At 41.2% G+C, this 13,732-nt stretch overlaps 1 protein-coding gene across 1 annotated transcript in view; it reads left to right on the forward strand.

Annotated features, from left to right (window-relative positions):
• Nucleotides 1-13,732, forward strand: part of JARID2 (jumonji and AT-rich interaction domain containing 2) — a 128,827-nt gene that overhangs the window by 108,807 nt on the left and 6,288 nt on the right. The window contains exons 9-14 of the mRNA XM_082498987.1: nucleotides 315-433; nucleotides 596-666; nucleotides 1,519-1,633; nucleotides 5,917-6,022; nucleotides 6,889-7,071; nucleotides 13,368-13,498. Of these exons, the coding sequence (XP_082355113.1) occupies nucleotides 315-433; nucleotides 596-666; nucleotides 1,519-1,633; nucleotides 5,917-6,022; nucleotides 6,889-7,071; nucleotides 13,368-13,498 (725 nt within the window). The remainder of the gene's footprint in view (nucleotides 1-314; nucleotides 434-595; nucleotides 667-1,518; nucleotides 1,634-5,916; nucleotides 6,023-6,888; nucleotides 7,072-13,367; nucleotides 13,499-13,732) is intronic.

Genomic DNA, 13,732 nt, shown 5'->3' on the forward strand with positions numbered 1-13,732 from the left:
TAAATGGTTAGTTAGACATGGTACTGATTCTTCCTTTTAAAAATTTTTGACAGTTTTAATAAAGGTGTTGATGAACTGAGGGAGAGAAAGAAGTCTTAATCTGTCGTGTGCTGAAGCACAGGAGCGAACAGGATCTAAATTCTGTCTTCCCAATTCATTGTTATTTTAAATACTTATCTTCTTATTTTTAAGCGTGTTTTATGTTGAATTACATTGAGGTCACGAAAGCCCTGTAAATTTCTAGGGTTTATATTTCAATGACAGAAATGTTGTTCAGTGAATTAAAAATGCATTGTTGCTTTCTCTTACCACAGCAAGAATATTGGCGGATAGTGGAACAGAAAGATTGCCACGTAGCAGTGCATTGTGGAAAAGTAGATACTAACACTCATGGGAGCGGCTTCCCCGTGGGAAAATCTGAACCGTTTTCAAGGTAAGATCACCAAATCCACCTGCATTATCAGCTTGTGCCAGCTGCCCCGTTGTGCTGAGTGGAGGTGGGGACGCGAGGCTGGCAGGGCAGCTCGGCGCTGGGGACGTTGGCACCAGGAACGTGCACTGACATGTGACTGCCTCTGTGTCACCCCTCAAACAGGCATGGGTGGAACCTCACAGTCCTTCCTAATAATACAGGATCCATCCTGCGACATCTTGGTGCTGTGCCTGGTAAGCAAGTCTCTTTTTTAAGTTTCCAGCAGGTGTAAGTGTCCTCTAAAGGTGGTGGTGTAGTCACCAAACTCTTCTCCCTCTTTCTGGCCCCTCTGTTCACCAGCTGACTGGGTAGACACGCAGTTGTATGTAGCAGGAGGCATTTAAAGGAATGAAGGCAGGCGTGCCGATAAAGAATTAATGAATAGTTGAGACCTTATACCTGGGAGGAACCGGTTGTACTTGCAGTATCCCTTTCTGTTGTTGCCAGTACATCAGTGTTCTTGCTTTATGTCAGGCTGCTGAAGGACAGAGCCGTGCAACTTCCTGACTTGCAAACCTAGTCTGCAGCGCTGGGCTACAGACAAGGTAGCAGCACACAAGTTTTCTAAATGAATTGTCACGAGTGCTCCAGCTGCATATGTGCAATTGCAATTCACTGGTAGAAACATTAGCTGAAAGCATAATTCAGTCTCCTGTGCAGGTGTTGAGTCTGAACAAGCCAGCCGGGAAACAGGATATCTGTTTACAAGTACATGTACACTTGACAACATGAAGCAACCTCCTCTGATTAATGGCATTGAGCTTGAATTATGGGTATTTGTAAGTTCTCTAAAGAATCAAGATCTTTTACAGCTATTGGAAAACAAATATGTTCAAGGGCACAGTAACGTGCTGGTAGATGTTTTGTTAGTGGAAAATGCTAAATTCATTAAATTCTCTGTGAATTATTCACTCTGGTAGGAAGACTTAAAACTTAAGGGTCAGCTCGCAGGTATAACAACATTTTCAACTGAAATGCCCTCTCAAACTGTCTTTTAATTAGAAACTGCAGTTACTCAAAACTCATTTTCAATCTCTTTGTTTTAGGAGTGACAATTCCTTGGCTAAATATTGGCATGGTCTTTTCTACCTCATGCTGGTCTCGAGACCAAAATCACCTTCCATACATTGACTACTTACACACTGGTGCTGATTGCATTTGGTAGGTATTCCTGTGTTTTGTTTTCTTCACATTCTCCACGGTGGCTGTCTGTAGGCTGGTGTTAACAGCAGCTTGTGTAGTACCTTTTGCATGAATGAATCTCACCTAGAAGGTCCAGTGTGTGTGATTACAGTTTGAATGGGAAAATGTAGCACAAGCTTAAGTGATGAAACACCCTTTCCTGGAAAAAGAGTTTCACTTTATCTTTCATGCTCTTTTCTGAGATATTTAGCAATAAATTGTTCCTGCTTGACATAGGGTTTAATCTATGGGAAGTTTTCATGACATGGAAGCCAAATGACAGCTAGTCAAGGTAGGCTTTCCTTAGGCTGACAGAGACGCACTTGTCAATCTAGCTCCATGTTGTCACTTGTAAAATGATTGAATCTGTGCTTTGACTAAATAGGCACTGCTTTCTTATTTTACACAAAATATCTTGAACTCGGTATCTACCAGGTCCATAGTAGTTTCTCGTGTATGAATTTTTTCATTTTCATCTGATAATGATTATACACATCATTCTAGTGTCTCAATGAGGACATCACCAGTTAGCTGCTAGCTACATTTCATGTTTTGTAGACACTTCATGCAAATAGACTTAACACTCAGCTTATCAGTGGTTTTGAACATAGTGAATCCTTCCTGAATTCAGTGCATACATACTGCTACAGATGATGATCAGTTAGGTTGTAACGGAAGTACAACAGCTGAAGGAGGGATTAGAGGAAGCAGGTGCTGCTGGCATGTCACGTGCCTTTCTGCCAGGTTCCTGTGATATTGGTGTCACCTCCCAAGAGGATCATCAGTGAGAACAATGAATGATAAGCAATGTAACTGTGTTTCTTGATCAGATAAAATACAATAAATGGAGAAGAAAAGTTGTTTAAATGGTGCCCCCCCTGTAAAGGTGAGAAGCTGATTCCCTTTCAGCAGTTCCCCTTTTGAACCCTGAGCTACGGAAGCCTGTGGCTCCTCAGCTCATGTGATGGGAGACCTGCAGGACCCCCTTTGCATCCAGCAGTCCCCATGGTAGCAGTGGCAGTGTCAACTGCATTTCATTCACCTGCAAAGTGTGCACTTCAGCCCTTACCTTTAATTCCTGTATTTCTCAGCTGGCGCTGATGTCAGCAGTGCTGACTCAGCTGTCACTGGGAAAGCACATAGCCCAGAAAAAAGGATTTGAAATCTTGGAGGAAATTATTAAAGCAGGAGCTCCTCTCTCTATTTTAAGTTGGATAAGTGTTTGTGGTGATACCAAAGGGTAAAGGTAAACACTGGATTATACGACAGACTTGGGAGTTTCTGTCACTTTCTGTCATGGGCTCTTCCCCCTCTTCTGTGAATCAGGAATCTGTAATCTTTTATAATAATATACTATCAGAACAAATTGCTAAGCAAGCTACATTGTCCTCAACCTTAGGTGAGTCTGTTTCTCTCTGAGATTCACCTAGTCTTAAATGACAGTAAATTCCAAACAGATGATGTTCAGGAATCCCGTAATTAAGTTCTGAGGCCACTCTTTGTACTGTGCATGTCAAAACATATGTCTTTTGTGATTGAAAAGACCTGAATGCAGACAGACAGAGTTTTGGGAAAGACTACTCTTTCTGGTTTTCGAAGCCAAGACGAACAAAACCAAAGAAGCCATTTGCTTTTTCTTGATGGGCTTACTTACATAAGTACATAGCTTCAGGTGTGCTTGTGATGAATGCCTTGATGAAACATGGATAGTAAGCAGGAAGAGCTCATAAGAAGGAAGAAGCGAAACTTCTTTCTCTATAAAAGCTATTTTTCAGCAAGGCTGCTAGGCTGAAGTGTCAGGCTAATATGCATTATTAACTCATTACAACTTTTCATATTGCAATAAAGTTCCCAACTTTATTGAGGAAAAGATTAATCTAATAACATCTGGTGTAGTGTATGGAGTAGCCCTGACAGCATTGTTTCAGTGATAACAAAGGAGACGACTGGGCACCAAAGCTCTTCTCTGTCTTGCCAAGTCCACCCAGCACCCAGAATTCTTCTCTTCCAGCACCACAGATCCCTGTGGTGCTAAAATCAGTGGTACTTCATTTACCTGTAGATTGCTTAGGTCACTGTGTAATCTCTCAGATTTACTTCCTGAAGAGGAAACACAGGAGAACTCAGTTTTCATGTAGGGCACAAGTCAGTGACCTAACCTTTTTATTCAGGAAGCATCCGCAGTGCCCATTAAAAGAAGACACTCGGAAGTCAATGCTGGCTGCTCACTTCCCATTTTTAGAGGTACAGGAAGAATTGTGAGTGAGTGAAATTGCAGCATACGCCTCAGTCCTGCCAGTAGTCAGATGGTCCCGTGCACTTCTGTGATGCCCTTCCTCTTCACGTATCCTTCCTGTGCTTTTTCCTGGGCCAATCTTCTGAGGGACTGCGCGCTTGACTCTTTCAGCTGTTCCAGCTAAATTTTCTGATTCTAAAAGAAAAGAGTGGGCTCTGCCATGTTCTGGATTTGAATGAAAAATATTTTCATCACCATTTAAAATCTGTTATTATAGTGTAACTAGAATAATACTTTACACATATGCAGCTGTTCTGCAGCTGTTGCTGTTAGCAGTGCAGGTACTGCAAAGTATTTGATACACAGCATGCATTTAAAATTGCTGTTGGGACTTGATCCTTACCAAGATGAGGTTCTTCCACTTCACCCCTCTATAACCCTAGGATTTCTTAGCAAGGTCCTAATCATTGTCAATATGTATGTAAGGACTCAGTTTATGTACACCTGGGCAGCCAGCTCATTAGAGCCCTTATTGTGGGTACAATTAGCAGTACAAGTAGATACTGTCATCTTTTCTGGTTCTCGGCTTGAACAAAGACAAACCAAAGTCATCATCCGTACAGGGAACAGTGACGAGATGTTCAAATCATAGGCAGTACAGCCTCCTACAGACTAATCAAGCAGGATAACTCTGTATGATGCATACAGAGTTAATGTTAGTGTGTATTATAAGCAAATATTCTGACAAGGTCTGTAAGGCCAGCAGAAAGCTTTATGAAACTGGTGGAGAGATGGGATGGATGTCAAGAAAACTGCACCCTTTCACCAAAATCTTTCCAGATTCTTTCTTTTCTCTTGTTGCCAAGTTTGGAAAAAGTCTGTGTGTGTGTGTGTGTGTGTGTGTGTGTGTGTCTGGCATGGGTGCGGATGGGATCCAGATTGAGGTCTCATTGCTTAAAGTGAACTGAGATAAGTCATTATAAATCTGGAGATGCTTTTTATTTGCCTGAACATAACAAATCCAAATAAAGTAATGTCACAGATAAAGCCCAGCGTGGCAGCAACTGAAGACAGGTGTGGGAATCCCAGGATTTGCACTATTTCCCACTGAGCTGTGCTGCTCAGTTCGCAGGTGTCAGGTACCAACTACCAGATCCTGGGAACAGGTGTCTCCTGGGTGGACATAAACCATTACCCTTCTGGCAGGGTACAAACAAGAGTAGAGGCTAATTGTCACCATCTCGCCTCCCGGCATCCAGCAAAATAGCAGTTCTCTGGATGTATGAAGCAAAGACCTGAGACTCCTATGTTATTTCTTGTCACTTCTGCATAGGGAGCACTGCTGGCAGTGAGCACACAGAGGACAGCAGCTTCTAAAGGAGAGGACGATGTGCAACACAGCACATACCCAGCAGAGTTTTAAATCTTTCTTGCTGCTTTGGCTGCTCTTAGTCAGATCTTTCTTTTGTTGCAAGGGAGGGGAGGGATGTGAGATTTGTTTAGTAAGCAAGGCAAAGAAGGTCTTAGGCTAGTTTGTGTACTAACAGTAAAGGTGATTTGTGGTTTCTTGATTGTTACGAACAGAGAATGTTATTAAATAAAAAGATCCTTTGGTTAATGCACAGGTGAAAAATACAACCATTTAGGATAAAGGTAACAGAACATATATATGTTGCTCATGAGGTGCAAACTTTTGCTCATAATTAGCTGGTTTGGTGCCATTAAAATGAACATCATTCTATTGCTGATTTCTCTCCTCTGATTCTGCAGAGCACTGAGTTTTCATATTTCTGTTTCAGGGGATTTTTGTGTTCTTTGGCACCTAGTGAACACCATCAGACTGAGTCTAAATAAACAGCTTTCCATGAATCCTCAGTGTTTTACCAAAAAGAACTGTGTGGGAAAACCTGTGTTGAATGTCTTTCTTTTAATCAATGTCCTGGTCTGAACTGCCTATTACTGGGTAGCTGTGGACCATTATTTACTCCACAGTAAATCTTTCTCTTTTCTTCTGAAAAAACAACAGGTATTGCATTCCTGCTGCGGAGGAGAACAAACTTGACGATGTGGTACATACCCTGCTGCAAGCCAATGGCACTCCAGGGCTGGAAATGCTTGAAAGTAATGTAATGGTAGGTTAATACTGGGAGAGGTATTCCCATTTGAGAACCCAAGGCTAATCAGAAGGCTGGTTGTTTGGGGATTTATTTTGGTTTTGTCTTGCACTACAATGATGCAAAGGCTGTTGTTAAAATCTGGCTACTTTCTACTTGCAGCATTTACCCACTTGGGTTTTTTCTAACAAGGCTCACACGTTAAAATGTTGAAATAAAAATAAATGTGGCAGTGCAATAAATGTCCATTTTTAGGACTGTCCATAATGTATTTAACCCCACAAAGGGAGTGTTTTGTAATCAATTAATCTGCCATAATTGCTATTTTATGATGCCAGCATGCATATGAGAAGCCTAATGCTTCAAAGGATTTCAAAGTCTTTTTGGCTCCCTTGTTTATTTTGTGGATAACAATTTCTATTTAGTGCATTTAAGTATAAATTTGGGAGCCCACAACATAAACAACCCCCTCAGCTATCCATGTTAACTTCTCTAACAGAAGTGCGGTAGCAAGGTGGATTCAATGCCAAGTCTGAAAAGATCTAGATGGAAAACGGAACGGCCTGTGTTACTTTCTGTAGTGGATGATAGTATTGTTTCGAGGCTTTGTGCTTGAGATTGTTTGACAAGTGAAAGTTTAAACTGTTGGTTTCAAAAGAGCCACTTCTGTAATTCTCACTCCAAAGACTAAGCTTCAGCATGTGCAGAAGGGAAGAGAGAAAGCAAACAGAGCTGAGCTGTTAGCAGAGCACAGCTTTTCTCCATGGTAGCATGTGGCAATCACCAGCAAGGGAGGCGATTTAACTGTAAAAGAAAGTTCTGATTGATTTTTTTTTTTTGGCTTCTTTTATTAATTTTTTTGGTTTGCTTTTATGTCTTTCTAGATCTCCCCAGAAATCTTGTGTAAGGAGGGGATCAGGGTGCACCGTACTGTACAGCAGAGCGGGCAGTTTGTTGTCTGTTTTCCTGGATCCTTTGTGTCTAAAGTGTGTTGTGGCTATAGTGTTTCTGAAACAGTGCACTTTGCTACCACCCAGTGGACAAGTATGGGTTTTAAAACAGCCAAGGTAAGTTGAGAAAAGGAGTTAAAATGGATTCACGGCCCTGCCATCTAAAACGACAGCAAACCAGACATTCCAGGATTGATAGTATTGTGAGACTAGTACAACTACATCTATTTTTGTGAACTATTAAATAAAAAAAGGAAAAAGTTCTGCAAGGCATAAGATGATCCAGTGTTTTCTGAAAAGCGACAGAGGTACTAATTGATAGCTAAAAACTTCTGTATATTTGAAAAATTCAGAAGATTGTTATGCCTGCAGACCAGTTTGCAAGGAAGCTTTTCAAAAATCCCTTCAGAGCTAATGATAATACACTGTATTATGCTTACTAATTTTTTCTAAGTGTTTTCTAGAACCATTAGAATCTCAGGTGCAAATATCTGAATAACTGTGCTTGTTAGTTCCTATGATAGGCAGAGTCAATTAATACTCACAGCTGTATTGCTTGTCTTTCTCTGCCCCTTCATTCAGGAAAAGCTGTTGATCAGGGCAATTTCAATTTTAATCGACTTGAAAACCCTTAGGTTCACTGTCCAGCCCATCCAATACTAACCTGTAAATAAAACCAACTTCCTACTTCCTTTTCACACAACTGAGGAAGGTTGTCTGAAGAAACAAACAGGTGAATTGCCCAGTCGTCATGATTTTGGCTACATCTCTCTGTTCTTGGACAAAGAATATGTGTCACTAATTGTGTTCCCAACCTCCTCAAATACACTATGGGTTACAGATGCTATTTTGGTAGTGTTTTATAGCTAAGCCACCAGTAAATTATCATTTACAGCTTCAGACCAAGTGGTTAGTAAGTAATAAAATGTAATACGTCCACAGTTAGGTTTTGCTTCTTTAGGGTTAATGGAATTCTTCCGGCCTGGTTATACTAACTGTATATTAACTTAGTTTGAAATAAAAGGTTATTTTATTACAGATTTATTTTGGGGGAAGGTGGGAATTGTATATGTGTGTAGGTAAAGAATGAGAATTCTGAGCTAACCTTTTCTGTCTGAAGGTACACAATTATATTAATTCCATATGCTGTATTTATTGCTTTACTGAACACTTGTTTGATATTGTGAAAATGCCACTCCTGTAAGAGACAGAAATCACTATGCAGCAATTAAAAAGCTCTTATTGGTGCCTCACATTCTGAAGAACAGTTTCTTTTGATTAATTTTAAAGAGCTTTGCACTGGGTAAATATAAGCTGACTGAAAATGCAGCCTATTCCAATCTATGATAACCTACCTTGGAAAGCGAAGTCACAACTCTCACAAACTTTGCAAGAACCACAGATATACAGATATGTGTTTATATGAAAATAACTCTGGAAACACCTACTGCATTGTTATTTTCCTTCTTTTATTTTTTTTTTCCTTTCCACCTCTTCTTTCCTCAAACTATCCTATGTTCTTAACTCCCTTAAGTTTTGGAAATACTTCCTTGGTTCCTTCACTTTGACAAGGCAATTTGCCATTTTCAAAGGCTGGCCAGGATTGTGCTTTTCAGAGGCTGTGAGATGTTCTGTGTAATGAGCAAGGTTCCCCTTTTGGACTGTTAATGAACTCTCTAACAAACAACTGTACCTTCCTGTCTGTCTGTTCTCGACAGCAATATTGACAGTTTTCAGCTGTTTGATACCTTAACTTTGTTTTCATTCTGTGATACTGTGACCTGATTTTTTTATAGTGACTCTCTTTATATTACTAAACAATGTTGTTTCATTTCATGTATTGAATGACTGCTCAATCTCCTTTAATATATGGAAAAAATGAAATTCTGCATCTGAAATTGCATTGATTTCAGTTTATAAGGAGTTGGGATAATTGTTGCAATAAAGGCGATTGTATAAAGCCTGCGTAAAAGGACAGACAGATTTCACCTAAACCGTACATGGAACCAGGCTGCTGGCTTATAAAAAACACCCTAAGAGCTCTTGGAATTTTAAACTAAGTATGAGGAGAAGGTTTACAGGTGTGGTGGAAGAGCGTGTGTTTGGAATGGCAAAGGGGTAACTCCATGTCCTCAAACAAGGCATTGGGCAAAGTCAGTAAAACTCACTTAGGAAAGAGGAAAGCAGAATATTGGACCAAATGAATGCCCACTGATCGAGAGGTTTGGAAAGAAGGAATGTTTGGTTTTAAAGGAGGGTTTTGGTGGTATAGGGCCTACCAGAAGCTTGGTGGAAAAAAGAGACTCGGCCGCTACCATAGTACAAGAGGAAGAAGTACATAGGAGAGATGGGATTAGTCATCCTGTTGGAGCAGCACTGCTGTGCACAGACGAGACCTTACAGTCAAACCAGCCACGTTTAACTCTCTCACCAGTGACAGAATCTCGGTGCACTGATCTTCCCATCCTAAACAGGAAAAGCATGGTGTTAGCACTGTGCTCCTGACAGTCCAACCGGGAGGCTGGCAGGCACTTTATAGGCATTCCCCCCCCTCGCACCACTTCCCCCAGGTGTTAGTCTGGGTGAGAAACGTGCCTTTAAAACACCATACAATTACCACTCCTTGGTTCCTATCACAGAGCTGTCTTAGCCTGAGTGGACTGGGTTGCTTTCAGATGACACCAGATGGGAAGAGGCGCTCCAGAAGCGCACCTGATACGCTCCAAACACCGGTGGCAGTGTGGCCACAGAACCAGGCTAGACTGCTCTGAAGTAAGGCCGTTGGCTTTACACACGCACACGTCCGGTGGTTGTTTGGGTCCTCAGCATCAACCATGTCACTCTGCACATCCACCCCTCCTGCTTTGTCATACTGTGGATGGTGTGTAGATGTAGCCTGTGTCATACTAAAGGAGATGAGAGAAGCTCAGAAGCAGGACATACGACGATAATGGGAAATGCTGGTCTCTTCCCCCTAGGCCGGATAGCGGTTGTGTTGGTGTGTGATGCCAGAACCGAAATGGCTTCAGGGAGCAGTTAGTCAGGAAATCCGTGTGAGGAGAAGAAACTGTCATCTCGCTTCTTTCTCAGCAATGGTGGAGCCCAGTTCAAAACATCACTATCAAATAGCTGCGCTGTGATGGTGAGCAGAGGTTAAGAACCTTGAAAGGCGCAGTAAAACGCAAAATATCCACTACTGTGGTGTTTCATTTCAAAAGGCAGCCTCGCATAAAACCGAGGAAGCTTGTTAAATTGAGAATGCAGAAAGAAGGGTTAAGTGTTCGCGTGCAGCATAGAAATTGTTTAAAGATGCCGTGTTAGAGGCTCACAACATATGCACATTGCCTAGCAAAGAAAAAATTCCAAAAGGCAACCCCCCACTAAACTTGGCATGGCTAAACAGCAGGAGAAAGAGCCTGAAATGAAACAAAAAAATCCCTTTTGTGATGAAAATGCAAGTAAAACAATGACTCTAGCAAGATGCATGTAAATACACACAAATGCAGACCAAAAAGAGATTTCGAAGAACAACTTCCTAAAGGCCAAAAGCAAAAAATTAGTGTGGAAAAGAGTGAGACCGGGGCAATCCATGTGGCTTTTGCAGCAAGGTCATGGCCCCCAGGCCCTGAAACTTTTGGAAGATCCAGTTGATAGTGTCTGTGAGCATTTCTGGAAGACTTTTGGCAAGGCTCCTCAGAAAAGTCTGTTAAAGACATTAATTTGCTATGGTCTAAGAAGGAAAGTTTATGCACCAGAAAAATAACTGATTTAAAGAGAAGCAGAGAATGGGAACAAATGGTCAGGTTTTTTCACGGAGGAAGGTCTCTTACTGTGTTCCTCAGGAATTTGTTCTAAGACCAGTACGGTTCAACGTGTCTGTAAATAACCTGGAAAGGGAAGTGAATAGCAAAACTAATCCTTTATACTGGGGATATTAATGTTAATGACAGCAAAAATTAAAGCCATGAGGTGTTACAGAGAGATTTCATGATACCGAGTGATCTGAGTGAGAAAATGGTAATGAAGTTCAGTGTTAAGAAACGTTAAATTACTCAGGAGTAAAAATTAATCCTAATTTGACAGACAGAGCGATGGGCTCTAAACAAGCTCTTGCTGAGAAAAAAAAGTCTTTGCCTTCCTGTTGAGCTGCCAGCCAAGTGCTCTGGACAGATTTAAAAACCAATCTGAATGTTAGGAACTGCAAGGAGAGAACAGAGGACAAAGCAGAAACGTCGCTATGGCACTGCCTAAGCTCTTGCTATGGCTATGGCTTGAATACTGAATCCCTAATTGCAAAAGGAATGTAGAGAAACTAGAAAAAGCACAGTGGAGGTTGATGATTAAAGGTATGAATTAGCCTCTGTATTAAATGTAAGACTACTCAGCCTGGAAAAGAGATCATCGAGAGACGTACACGATAGTAAGACCAGGTCAAAAGTGGCAGGGTGATAATTACGAGATGAATGCTCACTGGCTTTCGTAACATTGAAAAACATGTCATTAAGAGAAATGATTAGGCAGTAGGTCAAAAGCAAACAAGTCTGTTTTAAAATACTTGTCTGTGGATTTCAGTACTGTATGGAAGAGAAAAATGTACATGGATTCAGAAATTCAGATAAATGCACAGATCCAGTGAGTTGTGCTAAACGCGGGACAGACCCATCTTGGGCTCAGGGGGTCCCTGAGCTGCCAGCCAGCAGGAGCATACCTTGCTTTTTACCCCAGCCACCCGCTGTGGCCTTTTATCCTGTCTGCATGGGGTGCCTCTGTGGGCTCTTGATCTGGCTTGGAGTGGCTGTTCTTATGCAGCCTCGGACAATATGCGAAGCAGATCTAACGTGCGACAAAACTTCTCGTACCACTCCTAAAAGCGCAGCTGTTCTGACCCCACACAGGCTCTAGCAGAACCTTCTGAAGAACTTTTGGTCTGCTTTTTGGTCAGCAAAGGTTACTAATCCATTTTATGACATACATATATTAGTTACCACTGCAACGCATGCGATCGGTGCTATTAAAAATTATGAGGTTTATGATATACTGGTTCTGATAAAAGAAATACCAAGAGTACCTAATTAGAGTTACAAAACAGGGTGAAAAAAAGTTAAGGTTAAAGATGAATCTTTGGTTTTCTTTGTGCCAAGTAGGTATTTGGTGGGCTTAACTCCAAACCAAAATGGCACCTTCACGTTACACTCCACTGTTAGCATCGTATGAAAACTCTCTGAGTCTATATAACACGAAACATACCTCTTCAGACACTGGAAAAACTCTAGACTTTTCCCAGGTGCACAGTAAATCGAGAAATTTGCCTACATAAGAATTACCAAAAGGGCTTAAGCTACCAAAATCACTCAGTTCATATTGACAGGACTGAAAGACGCACCTTTGAAAGCTTACACAGAGAAGGAGCAGGAACAGGCAAAACTGAGCAGAACTGAAACCCCCTCTTTTGCCTGTTGCCTCTTTCCCTGGTATCTGCCTGTTTTGCTAGTAGTTGTCTTTTTGATGTTTTAAAAGCTGCAAAATAACAGCAGTCCTAGGCTTCAAGCAGGTCAGAATAGAGAGTGCAAATAGCGTATTACTGAGCTGAAGTGATTGGGTTACTCCTGTCGGCCTCCACAGGAAAAATGAATCTTTAGGGAGAGAATTTTGAGGTGTTTGTTGGTTCCTCCGCTTCAGTGAACTGCCTGCTAATCTACGCTTGGGCATCCTTCTTTTATTTTTCTCATTTTCTTGACAACTCTCCTATCCTGGTCTTTTCCACTGATGAAGTTTAATTTCTTTTTTTGAAAAAAGGGTATACCTGAAACGTGGTGACATTGGAGTACTTGCATTTTGCTTCATTCTCTTTCTTACATGCAGACTTAGCCTACCTTTTCTCTGGATTAAATTTCACAGTAAAGCATATTAGGAGAAGATAGCATACAGTTTGATTTCTTAGCATATATGCCATCATGCATTGCAGACACTCTTTTGCTCTCCGCTGGTGACTCTGAATAAAAACAAAATGTTAGATAAAACAGGCACTAGAGTATTCTCCAAGAAAGCCGTTGACTGTGACTGTCTGGTGGCAGGCGTTTGGTTTAGGTTTTCAAGTTTTGTTCTGTGGCACTGGTTCACCTGAAGCACGTGCAGAAAATAATCTCTCATAGTCCTTTCAACAGGAAGACCCAATTCAGCGAAGCACTTGGGCACCTGACCTTCCGCTGAAAGGACTGGTTTCTAATTAGCGTTTATTTCAGTGTGAAGTTAGTGCAGGATGTAAGCTGGAACATAAATATTTTGTTTAATTTGGACTATGGAAAGCTTTTACTTTTGGTTGTTTTAAAGTGCTACTTTTTGCTGCATTGAATTAATTCTTTGTAACTTGTTATTTTCAAATTTGCTCAACTAATTTGCAATTTCTGTCCCAGGAAATGAAGAGACGACGTATAGCCAAACCATTTTCAATGGAAAAGTTGCTTTATCAGATTGCAACAGCAGAAGCAAAAAAGGAAAATGGACCGACTCTGAGTACGATATCATCACTTCTTGGAGAGCTCAGGTAACGAATTGGGGGCCTGTTGGACCTATTTTGTTTTCATTGACAGACTCCAGAGGTGGATGACGTAAGTAACCATTTCAGGCATGTCTTGCACCTACTTAACCAAGCAAAAGCCCAGCAAACATACTTGAAGACAGCCACATGTGGAAGAAGCAGTTTCCTTGGCTGTGTCTGATGTGAGAGTGCCCATGGTTAGGATGTCTTACTCTAAGAATTCCTTACTTCGGGCACCAT

This window comes from Vanellus vanellus (assembly GCF_965231255.1).
Source record: "Vanellus vanellus genome assembly, chromosome: 2".
Taxonomy (NCBI): Eukaryota; Metazoa; Chordata; class Aves; order Charadriiformes; family Charadriidae; genus Vanellus; species Vanellus vanellus.